This window comes from Copidosoma floridanum, unplaced genomic scaffold (genome assembly GCF_036245765.1).
Source record: "Copidosoma floridanum isolate Cflo_tuat_1 unplaced genomic scaffold, Cflo_Japanese_pri ptg000014l, whole genome shotgun sequence".
Classification (NCBI taxonomy): domain Eukaryota; kingdom Metazoa; phylum Arthropoda; class Insecta; order Hymenoptera; family Encyrtidae; genus Copidosoma; species Copidosoma floridanum.
In genome coordinates this window covers 7,232,297-7,253,073 of record NW_028321891.1, presented here as the reverse complement: position 1 = coordinate 7,253,073, position 20,777 = coordinate 7,232,297, and the positions used below count along the sequence as shown (strand labels likewise).

Genomic DNA, 20,777 nt, shown 5'->3' with positions numbered 1-20,777 from the left:
TTAATTAGTATTAATTTTATTCAAAGTTATGGTTTACTTACACCACGGCATTACATATAATTATTTATGAAACACTTAAAAAGTACTTTTAAATTGATTCTGATAAAAAAAATTTAACAGTCTTCTAATACGGATATTCACGTCAGAGAATTTCTTTCTTTAGAAAATCGACGAACTGAAATGTTTCCAAACTTTTTTACAATAATATATTAATTTATGGCTTTTCAATAATGGGAGTCTGTTTTGATAAGACTACACAAACAATTACAGCTGACTATTTGTACAGCCTGTTGGTGATACTATTTTTACGTCATTTCTAATTTATGAGTTACACTTTTTTCAACTCATATGTTTTATTTAAGAACAACTAAAATATTATCTGTATCTATGCAAAAGACATATTTTGACAAATCTTAGTTGATTTTACAAAACAATAATAAACTATACTGAGAAAAAAAAACATTCAAGTGCCTATTAACCCCATATAAATACCTCAAACACTTCTTGATCACGAAATCAACAAGGAATTCAATGTCACAGTTTTCAAAATTCCGGGATCACTGACTTTTTTTTGCGAGCACAATAATATAACAGAATTATCTCCCTCGATAGCTTTAAACAGCCGGTAGTAAAAAACCTGCACTTTCTTATCACAAGATTATCAGCACGACAAGAGAAGCAGAAACAGCAACAGTAGCGCCACAGCTTATCACCCACCTCATGAGAGTAATGTATAATTAAAATATATGCAAGTACCTACTACTTACATAAAAATAGCTACACCTTCCTCAAATTACACGGAGATGGATAGAGAGCGAAGGCGTGCATGCACGTCTCGAGTGACGCCGAAATACTAAAAGGCACGCGCTCTGATGAGGCGCACGTATATACATGCTCGAGCGGCTTCACGCCGGTGGAAACGTTCAAGAAGTCCACAGTGAAAAAAAAAAAAAAAAAAAAAAAGAGAGAGAGAGACAAGGCCCACTACTCCGCTAATATCCAGCCGATGATCTTTTGATGGCTGACGCATACTTTCATAAACACTCCAGTGCCCCGAGTCTTCGTGTACTGTATACTATAGTGTGTAAGCAGTTTTATTGAACCGGTTGCGTATGGCGTTGCCGGATGAAACAGATGCACTTCTAATTGTTGATAAAATTGAATTTTATCTGTTACACAAGTATACAATAATTGCTATGATGATAAGACAAATGACCCCAGCGATCGTGGTTCCAAAAAATTTTTTGTTTGAGTCAATTCACCTTTAGATACGCTAACTTGATCTCTTTTAGAATAATAAAAGTATTTTTTCCACCGCTGTTTCTCATTTTTATTTTGCAAGAGAAGTGTGGTATCTGAAAGGAAAATTTACTAGTTGAAGAAAATTAATTTTTGATTACAAAATATTAAAATCTTATATGAAAAAATTATTGATCCGATCTACGATGTTCTCCAAAGAGATCGATTTTAGTTATTTTCAGAGGGCGTTAGTTGTCAACTGCCTATTATTTCGATTATGTGTGATGCCAAGTGACTTATATCACTGCGCTAGTGTAGTTCCAATTAGAAACTACTACAGTCAATAAAGCAATGAAATGTCTGATAATTCATTAATAAACGTGTTAAAAAAATAAAAGTGTTTGTTACAAAAAAAAAAATATATAAAAACGCAGATTAATATACTTGTTACAGTACACTGCTTATTTATTAAATTGTTTTTAAAACCTTTTGTACTAAATATTAAAAGTACAAATTCTATACACATTCTTTTGTAGCATAAATAAACAATACCTTGCTACAAAATTTTTGGTTTTTAAAACCTGGTACAAATGTTTACTGCATAAACAACTCAAATTAATTAAATTTTCAGTTAAAGCTGTAAGTGATAAGTAAATAAGGGTTATCTCTAATTTTTTTTACAACTTTTCATTCATGACTTTCAGTACTGGCAATTTGAGTATAATTTCATACTCTTTGTGAATGGCATTATTACATACAATAGAGTATTGAGATACTGACAGTGCTACTTTCAGACGTGTATTGCACTTAATTACCTGGTATTGGAGGAAAAGTACAATAATAATGTCTACTTCGTTCATCAAGGTGAAGGTTAGCAAAATCTAAATATGAAATGTCCTATGAGCATAATTTTTTTTGTTTTTTAACTGAAATTAATATAACCAGTTAATCAAAGTAACAAAATTTGTACACAGCCACTAAAAACTATCACTATGATATTATTAAAAATGAAATTTACTTTAAGAGCGACAATTTTTTTAAATCTTTTAATTCAATCAAAATACTGTTTGTGATCATTTGGCAAACTTTTATCTCATAGTTGCAAATATTGATATTTTTGGGAAATCTATAATGAGTAATTACATTTATAAATATTTGTACTACATTTTTATATCACCACTTTTTCTCATGTGTTTTCCGCCAAATGTTTGAAGTTAAAACTGTAAATCAGAGATGTACCAATCGCTTAACATGTCAAACTATTTGTTGTCTAAACAATTAATAGTTTTTTAAAAATATTTTACATCATACCATAGTGTTAAATGTTTTACTACTTTATAATTCTTTTACATTTAAGAAAAATAAAAAAATTTTCAAACTCTAAATCAATAATTTAAAGTTTTTAAACTCTACTTTACATTGCAATTACAAACTCCACTGCAATATATAAATTGGATGAAAGAGTTTGTCATGTTATAATTATGCTTAAAAAATGTATAGGGTTCCGTAGTTGCTACTGTATATCAATGATAGCTTAAACTTATCACGGTAAATTCAATGAATTTGTAACATCGAAAAAAATTGTTACAATATAAAAACTTTAAAAAACGAGATAATCATTAGAAAAAGTTTTAATGAACTAATAACACTAGCATGTACGTTTTTAATTGCTTGTGCCTCCAATAATGGAGATCAATAAACATTTTATAAATAAATTTAAATGAAATATCAAAAAAACAAACTGAATAAAGCAACCTTAAATAAGTAAATGTATCCTTTGAAAAATTATCAATTTCAATTGGCAATAATATATTTCAATTCATTGATAAAACGACGTGTCATTCAGACGACGTGTGCAATCCATCCATGAACAACGCTGCCACCAGGCCGATGTCTAGCGACGACGACACACAGTGGTCTGTTTTATCCGAGCAAACAGCTGGTGCTTTCATGGAGCCGCAGCAGCTCAGTGTCGACGACGACAATGAGGTCTAGCTACCGTTGCGAAACCTTTTACTATCCACGCATAAATAAATTCATGCGAGCAGGTCTATGAAAAATCGCGAGTTGTTTGGTTCGAGAATAAATAAAAAATTTTTTTACGCTTTCGCAACTGATCTCATTTCGTTCGTTCTGTTGCGTAACGAGTACGAAAAATCACTTTGATAATTTTACGTGACATACTTTAAAGTCAATCCCCAAAAAGCATATCACATCCATGATTTTTTCAATCTATTACATCACGAGGTATACGTAAATAACTATAGCTTTGGCTCCAAAAGTATAAAAAATGTAAAATCATCAATTAAAAATCACACAAGTTGTTCGAGACTTCCCGACTGGGATATGCAAGCTAAAAAACCTTTGTTCCGCTGTTCAATCGATTAATGCGTGATTTTAATCAGCCACGCGATGATGAAGTAACAGCGATTGCGGTAGTGTGAGTTTATCACTTGCACACTTCTACACCCTGCAGCTGCACGCTCATGTAGCCATGTACGTGTCTTACTACTGATAAATCTGAAGCGCATCACGACAACACACGATGGAGCGAAGGAATTTCAACGAGTCATTGGAAATCGATGACATCCTATGACTAATCTCTATTTTTTCGATAACACAAGATTTTATTTGTTTTTTGTAGCGAAACATTGTTACTGAATTTTATGGAGAAATAATTCTATTCCTCTTACACCGGAAAATTATTTTACCATACGAGAGATAAAATGTGATATGAAAATTTTATCAAGACCACTCATTTAAATACTAGAAACGATAAAGAGTTGCAAAATGAATGTCCATATATATATTTCTATGGTCTTCCAGTCTGCGTGATAGTTCCTCTTATTTTTCTTGACTAATGGTAAGTGAAGGTCGATGCAATAGTTTATTTTTAATTCTGTGCATAAAATTTACTATGAATTTATAAATGACCTAGTTCTTTTTAATAAAGTACGAAATTTTGTTGCTCAAATTTAATTAAAGCATAAATATACATGATTTTTGATATGAGAAATCAAAATAAGGATCTAAAAAAAAACCTAGGTTGTTTTTTATTTTCGTTTCATTATGTTATTCTATTTTATTATTTTTAAAATCACTAAAATTAGTAAAAATGTTAGGAATAAAAACGGATACTTATAAGTAAAATAAGTTAGATGATATTGGTGCTAAAAACGATGAGGTTTAATTTTTTTTTTCATTTAGCACTGCAATTGTTATGTTCGCGATCCATAAATTTCAACGATGAAATCAATTCCTCGGAATGGTTGGCTTTCAAACTCAATTTCCACATAAGTCAGTCCAATTCCACCTTTCTTAATTGTAGCTACAGCACCATGGCCATTTTCATGCTGATCCAGAGCTCGGATGTGAGTAATTTTTGTTTGTCTGTCGCCTTCGAACAGTTCTGAGATTGTTTTTTTTATTCCTAATGAGAATGACTCTTCCACTTTTCTTCGCTCAAGCAATTGATCGTGATCTCCCAACTCTCCAACAATTAAGTTATTTTGTGGAAGTACGTCAGCCGTAACATTTGATATTATTATTGCCAAAAATGCAATAATAAATAATGACATTTGTGATCTCATTTTTGAGCAAATGATGGATATCTATAAAAATTAAATTGATTTTAGTTATATTATAATTTAATAATATATTTAATGAGAAAAATTTGTATTGCTAGTACTTTTTAAATGTTGTTTGAATTTGTAATGCATTACTAATGGACTAAAAAAGAAATAAAAAAAAAAGTTTTTGTGCAACATTCAATGCTCTTTATTTGATATCTAATAAATTTATTTTAAGCACAAATTACACAGAACCTTGTCCTTCAGAGTTATCAAGTTATGTAATTTCTTGTAAATATTATGAATTTTATTAAAAATTTGAGCTTTACATTCCAAAAATCAGTTAGTTGATCATTTAACTTACCAACGCACTATGTAATGAATTTTAAATCTGTACTCCTCGAGATGAACAAACGAACAGTCTCTATGTAACTGATCGTTAGCGCGTGGAAGCTGCTTTTTATATCATTATCGGTTTCATCATGTGATCTTTTCTGACCGATGTGACTTACTGGGATTTTTTTAAAAACACTACGTAAACACACTCATTTCAGTTGCGTTGGAATGTAGTTATTATATACGTGAAATTTTCTGTTACAATTTCTTACATGTACATACGTATAGTGGTAGAAAAATTACTTAATTGTTAATTATTTAAGAATTTATTCATTTTCTAAGAAATAAAGTTAAAAATACCAGATTTATAACTTTAATTTATTTTTTAAAATTATTTATTCCTCTAGAATAAACTGTTCCAGAAATGGGTTTTATATCATAAATAACTGTAGAAAATAGTGTTTCTATAATTGTAAATCAAAACATGTACTACACTACTTTTGACTGAAAATCTAGTGATAAGTTTTTATTTTTAATTCGCCTAATTATAAATACAAACATAAATATTTCAGTACGTTCAAGAACTTAGGCTTGGGTGCCCTCAGCGATTTTGAAGCATTTTTACGTATATCTATGGTAAATGAGTGCGATGGGCACCCCTAACTGAAGTCCTCAATAATAGCTTTTAATAATAAAATTTTTTAAATATACAACAGCACAGATATAGGATTTATGCCTACGATGCTCTTTGTCTTTGTGCTACTATCGATGGCCTGTTTTCATCTTATCTCTAAAAATTAATTATTTTTATTTCTAGATTTCTGTCTTTATTTATTATTGTCTCAGTTTATCCCTTTCATTTTTATGTATTTGTTTCTTTATTAGTACTTTCATTTCTAGATCACTAACTTTGTGTGTATACGTTAGAGTACTAATTTCTCTACATTTTTTGTACATATATTTCAGATTTTATGTGTATCCTGTCGCATGCCTTCAGTACCAACTACAGTTTGTTTAAAGTTTCTATTCAGGGTTTTGTTGTTTTAACTTGCTAACTTATATTTTTATAACCTTGACATAGTGTCTCTATCAACAAGTATATCTTTGTACGAGTACGTCTAACTTTAAATTAAGACAAAATTAGAAGCGAAAGTAAAAATTTTTTGCTTAACCAATTGTATTTTTGTTTACCACTTACGCCGGTCATTATATCATACTCATATAAAAGTGCACTACAACTATTTCATATTCTAGTAATTTCTCTGTAACTCGTGCATCTCTGTTCTGGTATTTAAATCTCGAAATAACACTGTTTTTACCTGTGGTACCATATTGGAATCTAGATATTTTCAACCTGTCACTGTAATTACTTTCAGATTGTTTGATAAATATTATTACGAATTTTTAAGTCGTACTTGTATTTAAATCTTTAGTGTTTGATGTGCGGGAAAAAAAGACATGGTCAAGTTATGCTCCCATGCTCCAAGTCTTTCTTGAAAACAAAATAGTTATAAAAACTATTTTATTTTATAGACTGAAGTAAGGTTATTATTCAACTGTTTAAAAGGACGATAAGTAATTATAGTCATGAAGTGCAACTGTTTGATGATATTACTCATTGGTTGCTCACGTCAAATCGATATCACAGTACATAAAATTCATGGTTAAAAAAATACTTTTACTGAAATATGATACTTCTAAAAAATTTATACTAAAAAAAAAATGTTTTTTTAGCATCATCGTTTAAAATGAATATTGTCATCATTACTTTTATGATGATAATTTTACGCTTCACTGATACATATACGTATACATATATTTATTAACTATATTTGTTATTTTTTTTATCGAATTATGTCAACTCTATTAATGAAACCTTTTTTATCGGATATTGGATATCAATAATACATTTTACGAATTTATCATGCAAAAGTAACATTTTGACCTCAACAACAAACCATACTACACGAAATGCTGGGGCAAAGTGGATAAGACGAAGGTTAAACCCAACTTAAGATAATCATCGGAAAACAAACTTACCGCCCGCATCCATTTGACATATGGCTCTGGATAGCCTTGGTAAATGGTCATTAATTCTATCGTCGATCCTCTCAATGCGACTACGTCATCAGGTGGTCTTATCACCATAGCTGGCACTTCGTTGAGACCACCAGTCAGTACCTTCTTCTTTGGCTCCGACACGATGTGTTTCTCTAGTTTTCGATCGTAGGATCTCAGCAGTGGCGTTCTGTTCTCTTTCACTGATCTCTGTTTGTACTTTTCTACTCGTTTATTGTTGTTGTTATTGTTGTTCAAGTTGTTATTGTTATTGTGATGTTTCGTATCGATTAAATCGAAGTCTGGACTACATCGCGAGTTCTTAGTGCTTGAGATCCGATTGATCAAGACAATTTGTTCTCTACTAGATTTTCTGACAGGATGAGCTGTTTTTGAGGAGTTGTTTTCGTTAGTCTCCATAACAACCTCTTCCTCTTCGTTGCTGGGATTAGATTCGATCGGCACGATTATGTTCTCTTTCGCGAGAATATCGATAATGCTCTCGTCAATCTCATCTACCTCCATTTCTGGTACAGACACTCGATCAGCAGGCCTGATATTCACGTGAACTTTTTTGATGGGTTCCGTAGTGGTTTTCATAGGTTTCGTGTCAATGAATTTCGATTTATTTTCTTGTCTCGCCTTATTACCCTTAGGATGAGTCTGATCTGTCTTTACTGTCTTTCTAAAGGATCTGCCGCTTAAAAGACCATTGGGTAACTGTTTAACCAATGGGGATTTTTCGCGAACACTTTCCATCGATGATTCTCGCGTTCTCGAAGTTAAACGCGTAAAGCTGGACGCTCGCTTCTTTCCATTTTCCTTGTTACCGTCAATCCGCAAACTCGACGTCGAGCTGTTTGTTTTTTGGCTACCTTCATCCTTTATTCTGGATAGACTTCGGGATCTTGGCTCGAGATTTTTCAAGAAACTTTCGCGAAGTTTGGACGGTGAGGATGGCTTCAGACGCAACTGCGCACTCGAACTGATGGACGGGCCTCGGGATATCGAGACTATGCAACGAACTTCGCCGCAATCGCGCTGGCTTACCGATGGTATCCTCAGAATACTCGTCATGCCGTCTCGTTCAATCTGTAATGTAACAGTTTTTTTTTTTTTTTTTTTTTTTTTTTTTTTTCATGTAGGAAGTTTTTCATTAAATTAATAACCGTCTGTATTTAAATATTGAATATACTGACCTTACACCTGGAATCTTCCCGTACGCTTTTACCATTAATGGTCCAGTCTATGTCGATTGACCGATCGCATTGGATTCGAGCGCAGAAACACGCTGTTTCGCCTTTTTTCGCAAAAACTGGTACCGGTATTTTTGCAAACTTCAACGATGTGTTTGGTGATGAGCTCTTGTAGTCTGGGGAGAAAAATTCAAAAAAACATTTTTTTTTCACTAGTTCGCTAAAGGTAAGATTATAAACGAATTAAAATAGTACTGGAATTCTGAAGGTTCCATTTAATTTACATTATCTATGAAAATTAAATGAAATATAATGAGTACCTTGAATGATGAAAAGACCACGACAAGAAGCTTGTCCGTGTTGGTTCTTGACGATCAGCGTGTAGTCACCAGCATCGAGTGGGTGAACGTTGAGGAAACGCAAAGCAACGCCACCATCCTCGTAGATGACGTGCCGGTAGTAGTCGCTGTCGACGATCTCATGGCCATCTTTGAGCCAAATTATAGAAAATGGCGGTGTACCCGATATACGTGCCTGCAATTCGTACGAGTGACCTTCCATGACGATCGAATCGCTTGGAATCGTTTGCAAAAATTTCGGTGGCTCGCAATCACGGGTCGAAGGGTCGCCTGCGTCCAGTACCTCAACCTGAAAGGGGCCATTTTTTTAAATATGGTAATTTTAATGAATTTTCTAACAGATATAACTTAACAGTGGGTGTGACGGTCTTACAGCTGAACAAAATAGCCAAATTTCCAGTTATTTTTCATTTTTGAGAGATGTTACATGCTTCTCCATAAATAGTAATATAGTTCTAGTATATTTCTTCCAATAATGGAACAAATCAAGATATTTCTTATTTATAATGACATTCATTAGTTATAAAAATTTTGCAAAAATTTGACGTACCAACATTCATACATTTTAACACGTGTAACTTAAACTGGTGAAGTTTTTATAAACTTGTAATATGCATCATTGTAGCTTACGGTGAAACACAAAGGTTTTTGAAAAAAAATCAGTATTCAAACAAAGAATATATAATATATTCCTGCATAAAGACATGTATTCCATTTTCTCCGATTTAACTGGTACAGAAGACGATTTACGGTGCAACACTACCACAAATATTTCAATTTCCATAGCATATAAGTTGAGCCCACACTAGTTCTAAAATTATCTCATAATTTTTTAACTAAATTTCCAGAAACATCTAAGTAGCTTTTGAGTGAAACCAAAGTCTTGAGATGAATTTTAGCCACATCCGATATCTTACACTCGACAGTTCGAATAATTTTCTTATATTTTTGCGTGAGAAAAATTTTTCCCACCATTGTCAGTATGATCAAGACTTTTTTACGCACGTTTTGAATTGTTTTTCATAATCTTTTTTTCATAAAAAAAAAAAAAAGTATTAGTCAAAAAGCCTCGAATAATACATAATTCTATTAAAACTCGTAAAATCCCCATTTTCTGAGTAAAAATTGAATAACTAATCTAAAAAATTATACCTTGCAACTGCTTCTTGTTGTTCCAAGCAAGTTCTTCGCCTCACAAATGTATTCACCAGCATCGTTAGACGTGACTCCAGATATTTCAAGAGTAGCTCTTTCGCCGATGAAGCTTCTTTTTATTCTGGGCGATCGTTCTAGTCTCGTTCCATTTCTAAATAATCATTTATGGTTTAAAAGTTATAAAGCACATCTAAATGACGTAATATTTGTTGTATTAACTTAAACTCTTATAACAAGTGTGATTTTGATGCCAAACCTGAACCACGTTGTGCTTGGACTTGGAGAACCACGTATATCACACTGTAGCTGCAAACATCCATTCAGTCTTGTAGTCGTGCCAAGAAGGCTTCTATTAAAAGTTGGATAAGTACGGGGTGATGCGCTCCTTGTTCTAATGGGATGAGAAGTTAGCGTGTTTCGATCTGCGAATGAAAACGTTAACTTGGTTTTGTGTTGAGGGATTTGAATATTGCGCCTTTAAAGGCGTGCCTTACGCTAAACCACCAATTGGCGATCTAAGATTTAAAGTAAGTTTTGTTTATAATGATGTTTAGTATAATTTAAGTACTAAAATTTTCAAATAGCACAAATACTTGGGCTAATAAACTTATTGTGCTTATTTGATAAATATTTGAGTCTTGTATAAAATAATGTATGAAATCCATCAGGTAAGAAAACAAAATAAATCAAATAAGGTAAAGTCTCGTAAATCCGAACAAATTCTCCGTTTCTTCAATTTATAAATAACTCACTACACTCCAAGCAAAGTAATTCTAGCATCAATTATTTTCCCACTTTTACTAATAATTAAACAAAAAAAAGCTTTTTCAAATTCCGAATACTTGGTCTTCAATTTTTTATAACACCCAAATATTACATTAGTTGATAAAAAAATATTTCTATTGTAGTTAAGATAGTGTTTCAAAATTACTGTATTATACTTCTGTAAGACTGAAATTTCGAATACCTAGATGTTGTCAGATTATTTTTCTTACATGGGACAAACACATAAACTGGCAGAAATGTTAGCTGACTGGAAAATCATAGAAGCATGCCACAGAGCTATGAAAACACAAGTTAACAAAAACTCTTGTCCCACTTATGCCTATAAATTTTGCTACAATGAAAAAGTATCTTTGTGTAAGGCATTATTTCCATTTCCTGTCGATGGTAAAATATTTTTGTCGGGTATTGAAAATTTTTTGGAAGCACTTGGTATATTATAATAAGCTTAACCATTATTGCAGGTGCCCTACATTTTGAAAAAACAGAGTCTCTATTTTATGGACAGTTAAGAATAAAAAATGGTTTTTGTGCGTTGAAAAAAGGTACCCCCGGTTACAGAATAATGGAACAAATGACAGAGATGTGGACTAATTTTGCTGCACATGGGTAGGTGTTGTGAATGTTCACTTAATAAACCAATCACTGGGATTTACAGCTAAAAGATTTCGTAAATTCTAGAACACCTACTCTGAAAACTTCAGAACTATTACCCATGGAATGGCTACCGTTAGACGATGGAATGAACTTACGTTACTTAAATATAGATACAAAATTAGAGATGGCAACAGAAGAAAACATAGAGAAAAAACTTTCATCTATAAAAAGTATGATATCTAAAAAGTAATATGTGCACTTAATATTTCAAAAAAAATTTACACTTTTCTAAAAAAAAAAAAAATTCTTAAAAAATTGTTTATTATTTCTGCTTTAATTCAAATGTCAATGTTACTGAAATTTGACTTGGGCCATAAGCAAATATAAAAAAACGTTTACTTTCTAGGTGTGAATTCTAAAATAGTAACTAATAAGTTAAGGGTGTTTATTAATAAATCACTTTTCTAAAAGATCTGTTTTAATCGATGCTTGTATAAACAGCAATAATGTGGTCAGATAAAAAAGTCAAGGTCTATGCTCGTCAACTCTTCATGTATAAATAAATGACGCTATTTAAACTATACGATATAATTTATTTTGATTTTCAAATCATCGCGTATATTTCGTATGTTACATAAACGTAAATATTAAATTAGAGGTGGTAATAAAAGAAAACATAGATGAAAAACTATAATCTGTTATAAGTACCTATAGAGAATAGTTTAGCATAAGTGACAATCGTGTTATGCGTGACTATCATTTCAAGGTGTACGAAATTACTAGGTAAAAATAAATTAATAGTGAATAGAAAGATAATGCTGGAAATTTGTTTCAAAAACCAAGGGCACTCAGTATATCGGCTGGAGTTTCTACTTTAACAACTTCTCTATTGTGAGAAATTATGGTTAATAACTAACTATCTAGCTATTTCGATCCAAAATAAGAAGGAGAGCCCCCTAGCTGGCACTTTGAGGAATCAATCGAGCCGAAATTCAATGCAATCCGTTGCAAATTGAGAGAGAAAAGTTACATTTCCTGCTTCTGAAAGAGAGTGTCAGTGAGCATAATCTGAAATTTAACTTTTTTCAAAAAGTAATGCATTGAATTATCTGAAATTTGAACTGGGCCTCTAAAATAATTTTCTATACCAGGTTTGTAAAAATTAAAAATATGGCTTCATTAAATAACAAAAAGTATTACGTGATTTATACATAAAAATAAATTTTTATGGTACGTCTTTGCAATCACAAAATCTTAGTTTCTTATTAGTTGTATATGTATGTGTGTATAAATACAGTTGTATTAAGTTTTAGTAATCAAATTTTTTATAAAAAATTTTTATTACTTCTCCTATCAGTATTTATGCACCACAAGTACGCAAGTATAATTAAAAGTAGTAAAAAAAAAAATTAGTGGGTAAAATAATGAATAACATAATGGAGCAGTTGAAACTTTAAGTGTGTATTTATTTAGTGAAGATATATATATATACTAGTTTCGTCTAAAAGGCTAGAAAAATTTTTAGTGTTTCTGCGTAATATTTCAACAACGACACTTGATAAAAAGATGATATTCAAAATATGTCAATACCAGTGCCTTATATACGTAATTATAATAAAACACGGTAACATGCACAAAAAAAAATTATCAAACAACTGTTGCGTCATGTAAAACCTCCGAACCTAAGTGGGCACATAACGGATGATAAATAGCGTTACAATCTCTTCAGCAGTCAGTATAGAACTGGCGATTACCGAGTAACAAGTCTGCTATCGCTCAAAAACATGGGAGAAGCTGTATTCGTTGACACAAAATATGGAAAACTCAAGGGGGTTTTGGAACACAGCTTTGAGGGTTACAATTACTATGCCTACAAAGGAATACCATATGCTAAACCACCGATAGGGCAACTTAGATTTATGGTGAGTACAGTAGCATTTTACATCGTATTATTTTAACACATTTGATTCAGGAAGAGTATAGCCTATATTTTTCTAGCATGAGAGGAAAGAGTCGTAGTCAAGTTAAGCACTAGGTTTGTTTCACTTTGAGTAGTACATTTCCTTACGGTAACAAACCTTACGTTCCCGCCACTTTTTAAAGCATTTGAAAACAAAAGTTTTATTTAAATCCAATAATTTCACAGTTTTTTTAGGAAGTTTTCGTTGATTTTACTTTTGGCGTTTTACTTTCAACTAAATTTTTTTTTATTTTTATTTTTTTAATCTGTTTACACTTTGAACAATATAATATTTTTTAGAAGAATATCAAAAATTAGTTGTATCATTTTAATTTATAATTTTTATAGAGCTATAATAGCTATGGTTGATTACAGATTTTACGTAATTATTATTTTCATTTTAAATTAATCAGCAACAATCATTTAATGTCGTAAAAATGCGTAAACATGATGAATTACGATTGTGACATAAGTTTGACACTGAGTTATGTGTTTTATATAATACAGCAATAAAGTAAGATAATAAAGTTAAAATGATTGTTGTAACGTACTACACGTAAATTTTTTCATTATTTTATAATTTGATACTTGGTAAATTAAAATCATATTGTGTTATAATACTTTGTAATTTTTTGACGATTTTTAGTTATTTAGTTACATTTTTATTAAAACTTTAATTAGTCTCATGAAAAAATGTACTCATGAAATATTGTATGGTGTATTTGTTATTAATTCAATATAAATAAGGATAGGATCCAGTTCCCCTGGAACTATGGTCAGGAGTAAGGGATGCTACAGATTATGGTCCTCAGTGTTGCCAAATGGATTCCATGTCTCAAAGTACTAGGGGCGAAGATGACTGTTTATATTTAAACATTTTTGTGAAAACTATCAAACCTGACCTTAAATTACCTGTTATGGTATGGATACATGGTGGAGGCTTTATCGTGGGTTCTGGAGGTGGTCTTCTGTATGGACCGGATTATTTTCTCAAGAAAGATATTGTGCTTGTGACTATCAACTATAGACTTGGAGTGTTGGGTATATAGATGTTTTTATTTATGTTAAATAATGCCAAACTGATTTATTCTGGACAACAGTTAATGAAACATTGTTTTACATATAGGATTTTTGAATTTCGATGATGAAGTAGCACCTGGAAATCAAGGTCTGAAAGATCAAGTGGCTGCTCTACGATGGGTAAAAGAAAATATTACGAATTTTAGTGGTGACCCAAACAATGTGACAATTTTCGGTGAATCCGCAGGTGGCGCATCCGTGCATTATTTAACATTATCTCCTTTAGCAAACGGTACAGTAATAAATGTTTATGTTGCTTAAAGACAAATTCAAAAATGGAAAATACGTTTTTATAAAAAATTTGTGTCCACGTGGATGATTTACTAATAACAGTACGTATTTAAAAATGATTCAAGGTCTTTTTCACAAAGCCATTTCACAAAGTGGCGTTGCCTGCAACTCATGGGCTTGCTCAGCCACAAAATATAGTTCATATAAATTGTGTGAAGTACTGGGTAACAATTCAAAAGATCCAAAAGTATTAGTAGAATTCTTACGAACCATTGACTGTCAGAAATTAGTAGAAGCTCAACAGGTGATTCATAAATCATGTGTACGTGTCTACCACTTGCGTTCAAAAGTAACCTGCACTAAGTTTATTATGCTAATAAAAAATTTTATTTTTCAATAACCATATTTTAGCCGAAATTTCACGATATTATTCCGTTTGGACCTACAGTTGACAGTAAGTCCATAGAACCATTTTTATCAATACCTGTATCAGAAGCTATGGAAAGTGGTGCCCATGTCCCATACATGTTAGGTTGTAACAGTCGAGAAGGAATATTTCATTTACTTGGTACGTCTGAAATCCACGGCTGAAGTAATGCACAAATATAGAATCGTTTAATCTAAAAAACACTATTTGATAATTAATATTTCTACACAATGTTTTGCAGAAGGACTAAAACAAAAAGATTATGACACGTTGAATAACGAGTTTGACAAATCCTTAGGACCTCGTGTTCAAGAACTATTACGAAAAAACAATATTACGCCAAATCAATTGAAAAATTTATACTTTGACCACAAATGTATAACTGAAAAAGATACTGACAAAGTAGTCGATTTAATGGGTGATTTAAGTTTCGTTGAAGGGATTCATAGAATAGTGAAGTGTCAAGTCAAGTATAATTCTGCTCCAACATACTTCTACCGATTTACTTACGACAAAGAATCTTCCATAATAAAGTTATGGAGTGATACTACTATGTCGGGTCAGTAAAAAAACATACGTACATACAAACATAAAGTAAAATTATGTTTGAAAAGTAAAAATTGTATTTATTAGATTCCTCTTATCAGGTACGTCTCACTTCGATGAGGTACAATACCTCTTTAGCATGCAGATATATGATATTTTGAACATTGAACGTCCAAAACCGGGATCCATTTCGTATAAGATAATTGAACAAATGATTGAATTGTGGGTAAACTTTGCTAAGTATGGGTAAGTCGAAGAACCATAAAATATTCTCAAAAGTAGTTTGAAAATGTCGTGTAACTCAATCACTTATGTTGATGATTTTTTCCACAAAATCTATAGAAGACCAACTCCTGAAGTATCTGATCTGATACCAACGTATTGGCTGCCAGTAACAGATGATAAAATTTTTCGAGCTCTAAATATAAATGAAAATTTACGGATGGAATACATCGTCCCGCTGGAGGAACAGTTATCTTTAGGAAAATACATGAAAAACAAGCTATAAACATTCGTTTTTTAATCCTATTGGTTATTGTGTGCCACTTTTTAGTATTTTCTTCATAAAATTTTCATATTTAATGACATATTAGAGATCGAGAAAGTTTACCCTCATGTTACAAGTCCACCCCCCTACTGTCCAGTGTCCACTCAATACGGGTAGCTATATACTTCATAAATTACGTTGAGTCAATCTTAGTATTATGTTGGTTAGGTATATTATATCGTGGTACTGGTTATTGACAAAAGAGTATTTTTTTCTGTATATTTTGTACAAAATCTTTTACTATTGTATTTTACAAAAAAAATATATATATGTGCTCATACACATCACGCATACACGTATACGTAGAGTACAACATTGAGTATTACTTGAAATGTTGACAGTATCAAAAATAAAGATATAGAAAAAAATGTTTATCAATTCTGTAAAGGTTATTTCAAACAACTACCCTAAAATATATACCTTAAAAACTTATAGATATAAAGTTATTATATTGATAACATTACCATCAAGTACATAGTGTAAAGAAAATTTAGTAAAACAAACTTATCTAATAATTGATAATAATTATGTATGATATTTATTTGTTGCAAACAATGTCCATTAGTCTGAGAACATAAAATTCTAAAATGCCCACCAAAACTTTTACGTAAAGAAAGTCATTAAGAATACAAATGCCAACTGCATACTGAATTTCAATCACCTTTGAGCGGCCAAAAACCAAATGAATCGAAAGAATAACATTAACTCCAAGGCTTTCGACGTCAGCATTGAGATCGTGACTTCAGTATGTTAGTAACACTTGAAAGAAATGAGAAAACCGATCGCAAAAACCAACTGTGGCCATTTACGTGGCCTACGAGAAAAAAGTATCGTGGGTTACGAATATTATGCATTTAAGGGAATACCTTACGCAAAACCACCAGTTGGACAACTCAGATTTCAGGTATGCAATAAATGTATTTTTTTTTTAAACATTTAAAATCAAAGACATAACCTCAGATTCTTAAAATCAATTATTTTTTTGCTTAAACGATGTATACGAAGTGACTTGGCATCATGCTGACAGGATAAGCCATAATATCCATAAATTATGAGATAAGATAAAAAAAAGCATACGCGCTTGTTGAGATGGTTGATTAATACAAAAAAAATTAAAAAAATTTGAAAATGACATTTTTAAAAATTTTCACAGGATCCCCAGCCACCTGAACCATGGAAAGGTATGAGAGACGCAACTAACTTTGGATCTCCCTGTGCTCAATACGACCAGATTGCGAGGACATACTTGGGTTGCGATGACTGCTTATATTTGAACGTTTACACCAAGTATATGAAATCTAAAAATCTAGTTCCTACCATGATGTGGATACACGGGGGCGCATACACGTTTGGTAGTGGTGATGATACTTTTTATGGTCCTGATTACTTGCTTCGAAAAGACATTGTGTTAGTAACAATTAATTATAGACTTGGAGTTTTTGGTGAGTACAAAGTATATTGAGTAGAATTGAAAAGTAAATTGAATAGAATTAAAAATTATTGCCGTTTATTAATGACATTTCGTAAATTGAATTATTCAAGGGTTTTTGAATTTGGAAGATGAAGAAGCACCAGGAAATCAGGGACTTAAAGATCAAGTTATGGCTTTAAAATGGATAAAAGCTAACATTAAACAGTTTGGAGGCGATCCAGACAATGTGACAATTTTCGGAGAAAGTGCTGGTGGTGCTAGTGTAAACTACTTGGGATTATCACGCATGGCTAAAGGTCATGTGGTAACAAAAATTAATCAAAATAATTAATACTATCTCTAAAAATTCTTCTTTCAATTTTTAATAATTTTAGGTCTATTTCACAAAGCTATATCCCAAAGTGGTGTTGCATTAAACACATGGGCATCCACTCCGACACCCAAACAGTACGCTTATGTTTTATGCAAGTATTTAGGCAAAGACATCAACAGTCCAAAGGAAATAGTTGAATTCTTACGATCACTGGATGCTTTAGAATTATCCAAAGCACAAGAAAAAATACGAACACCAGAGGTAATACTCAAATTATTTAATTCTGTGTATGTAACTTTGATTGTCATTTAAAAATACGTTTTTTATTATTTAGATTTTACATAAATCCGAACATATGATTCTAGAAACAAAGCATAAATTGAAAAAAAAACTTTTTTCCGACGCTCATGCAACCAAAATTTTTATTTTCTATGATTTTACATCTACTAAATGATGCTTTAATTATAGGAAAGATTGCAGCTATTATATCCATTTGGTCCAGGTGTAGATGAAAAATCATCGAATCCATTTATGCCAATACCTGTACATATAGCTGCTAAAAGTGGGATGGATGTGCCTTACCTTTTAGGACATAATAATCGAGAAGGAATATATGCCCTAGCTAGTAAGTAGAGTATTTTAAAACGCAAGAAAATAGTACTGAAATAAATATCAATTAACTTTTAGCTTTGCAAAACCATCGCATGCAAGAGCTGAATGATAATTTCGAAAAATATATTCACCCTCATCTGAAAGATTTATGTCAAGTATACGGCTTGACACCAAATAAGTTAAGGGCTATGTACGATTGTCTAGAATTAACGGAAGATAATTATGCAGAAAAATTTGCTGATTTTTTGGGAGATATGTACGTTGCTGAAGCATTTCATAGGATGGTCAAACTACAAGTTTTGAAAAATGTCGCACCTGTTTATTTGTACAAATTTACGTACGACGAAGGTATTTCCTTCACGAAGCTTATCATCAATACATCTATTTCTGGTGAGTGTACGATGCATAAGTTTGTAATATTATGATGAGATTCAAACCACTCAACAATTAAAAATTATTGCTTGTTTAATCTTTATCAAACAAAATAATTAAATTTACAAAATTTTACATTTAGTTAACGATATGCAGGAATCACATTTATTAATTCACAATAAACATAGAACTCACTTTATAATATTATCAAATTAGTTTTTCGTATATGTAAAACAAATGTTGTATTAAACAATAGGTGCATCCCATTTTGATGAGCTGCCATATTTGTTCAATATTAAATTCTATGAAGTACTAGGTATTGATCCATTACAAGAAGGGACAATAGATTATAGAAAAATGAAAGAAATGACAGAAATGTGGACTAATTTTGCCAGTACTGGGTGAGTTTGAAATTGCATTTATTGATGAGTAAACTCGACCTTATTCCAATTTGTATTAGACACAAGCTCTTTTCAAGATTGCCTTATATTTTTACCAGAGCACAAAATATTACTACACATGTCTATGAGTGTCTATTTTTTGTATAAAACAAAATTGTCTGTCCTCCAAGCACTTAAATAGGCTATCTCAAACAGTTAACATCCGATTGAGTTCCAGTTTTGTATAAAGCTTAGTTTTCTTACCGCTATCTAATTGTTTTAAATCCAAATATTTTACATCAGAATAAAAACCAGTACTAAACTATAGAATTATCAAAAAATGATCTTCGATTTTTTTGCGTCACTGGGAAACCCAATTTTTTAAATCAGAAAAAATTTATTTATCCTTATTCCGTTAGTTATTTTCTTTAAATTAAAAAATATTAAGTCAATCGAAAAAAAAATTTCATACCTTTAAATGAAAAATTCGTAATTAATAAAATAAAATAAAATAAAATTTAAAAAAATTAATTTCATAAAATATTTTTATTAATAAACTTATGTTTTTTTATTCATAAGAAAATATTTTACGGACTGAGGGTAAATCAATTTTTTTTGATTCAAAGGAATGGGTTGCTCAGTGCAAGTATTAAAGATCATACATAACCAAAAGGTGTTGTATATTATGAATCTGTACACTTTGTTTATTATCATTATATAATATTTATGTAATTTGTTAAAAAATTTTTTCTTAAAGGTTTTAAATAAAAATTTCAAAAAAACGTGAGAACCAGTTTTTTCCAGTGTACTTAGTAAACTGTAGTTCTTATAAAAACACCACCTTTTGTGAAACATGCAAAATGTACACCCACAAAAATGAATTCGTTCCTCATATCAAGTCAATTGATAAACAAAATAACTGCATCACATAAATCAAACTTAAGTTATACTATGTGTCACGTGATGCCATTGACCTCATGCAATTAATTAATGTTAATAAATGCAACTTTGTTTAAATATTTATACAATTAAGCTTTTTGATATAATGAAATGTGTAGCAACTGTGACTTAAAATTCTTTCAACACAAAAGTTTAATATTTCACGTAAATTTGACCATTTTTGCACTGTGTCACATTAGAAAAAATACAAGATTAATGTTGACGAAATATATTTTTCAGGGAGCCGACGCCAGTAACATCAAATTTATTGCGCAAAAAGTGGCCTCGTGTGAATAACCCTGTAGTTTTTAACTACATGGATATAGGCAAGAATCTAGAAATAGCTAGCATGCTTAACCTAGAACAACAATTATCAGAGAAGAAGACTATGAAGAGTAAATTATAAGGCGTAGGTCACATAAACGTTTATTTTTTATCGAGTTAGATGAGGTTTTAAACTGTTATTATAATTGTTAAATTATTTTTAAAACCATTCAAAACAAATTTTTTATCATGAAAAGAACAGTAGATTGCAAAGTATGTACGAAATAATGTATAGTGTGCCCTAAATTGAATTTATCACTTTAAGAAATGAGTTCATCAGAGTTCTCACTGCGTATAGGGTCAACACATTAACTTACATGCT

General features: G+C 31.3%; 3 protein-coding genes across 4 annotated transcripts in view; 2 read left to right on the top strand and 1 right to left on the bottom strand.

The window, feature by feature from the left end:
* Nucleotides 1-20,777, bottom strand: part of LOC106636691 (uncharacterized) — an 85,974-nt gene that overhangs the window by 13,460 nt on the left and 51,737 nt on the right. Inside the window, exons 36-40 of the mRNA XM_023391068.2 lie at nt 10,169-10,334; nt 9,910-10,063; nt 8,719-9,046; nt 8,402-8,574; nt 7,185-8,294 (exon numbers count right to left, since the gene is read on the bottom strand). Coding sequence (XP_023246836.2) covers nt 7,185-8,294; nt 8,402-8,574; nt 8,719-9,046; nt 9,910-10,063; nt 10,169-10,334 — 1,931 coding nt within the window. The remainder of the gene's footprint in view (nt 1-7,184; nt 8,295-8,401; nt 8,575-8,718; nt 9,047-9,909; nt 10,064-10,168; nt 10,335-20,777) is intronic.
* On the top strand, nt 13,046-16,356 carry LOC106636735 (juvenile hormone esterase-like). Of its 2 annotated transcripts, none has more exons than XM_023391073.2 (8): nt 13,046-13,214; nt 14,005-14,293; nt 14,379-14,564; nt 14,689-14,885; nt 14,975-15,131; nt 15,235-15,549; nt 15,638-15,782; nt 15,879-16,356. In XM_023391073.2, the coding sequence occupies exons 1-8, from the start codon at nt 13,077-13,079 to the stop codon at nt 16,042-16,044; spliced, it is 1,593 nt and encodes a 530-aa protein (XP_023246841.2). In that variant the 5' UTR covers nt 13,046-13,076; the 3' UTR covers nt 16,045-16,356. The 2 variants fall into 2 exon arrangements, with proteins under 2 accessions (XP_023246841.2, XP_089448251.1); XM_089592125.1 differs by having other exon boundaries at nt 15,232-15,549.
* On the top strand, nt 16,853-20,688 carry LOC149374761 (juvenile hormone esterase-like). The gene is made up of 8 exons (XM_089592126.1): nt 16,853-16,987; nt 17,237-17,525; nt 17,626-17,811; nt 17,890-18,089; nt 18,297-18,453; nt 18,516-18,830; nt 19,069-19,213; nt 20,372-20,688. The coding sequence occupies exons 1-8, from the start codon at nt 16,853-16,855 to the stop codon at nt 20,535-20,537; spliced, it is 1,593 nt and encodes a 530-aa protein (XP_089448252.1). The 3' UTR covers nt 20,538-20,688.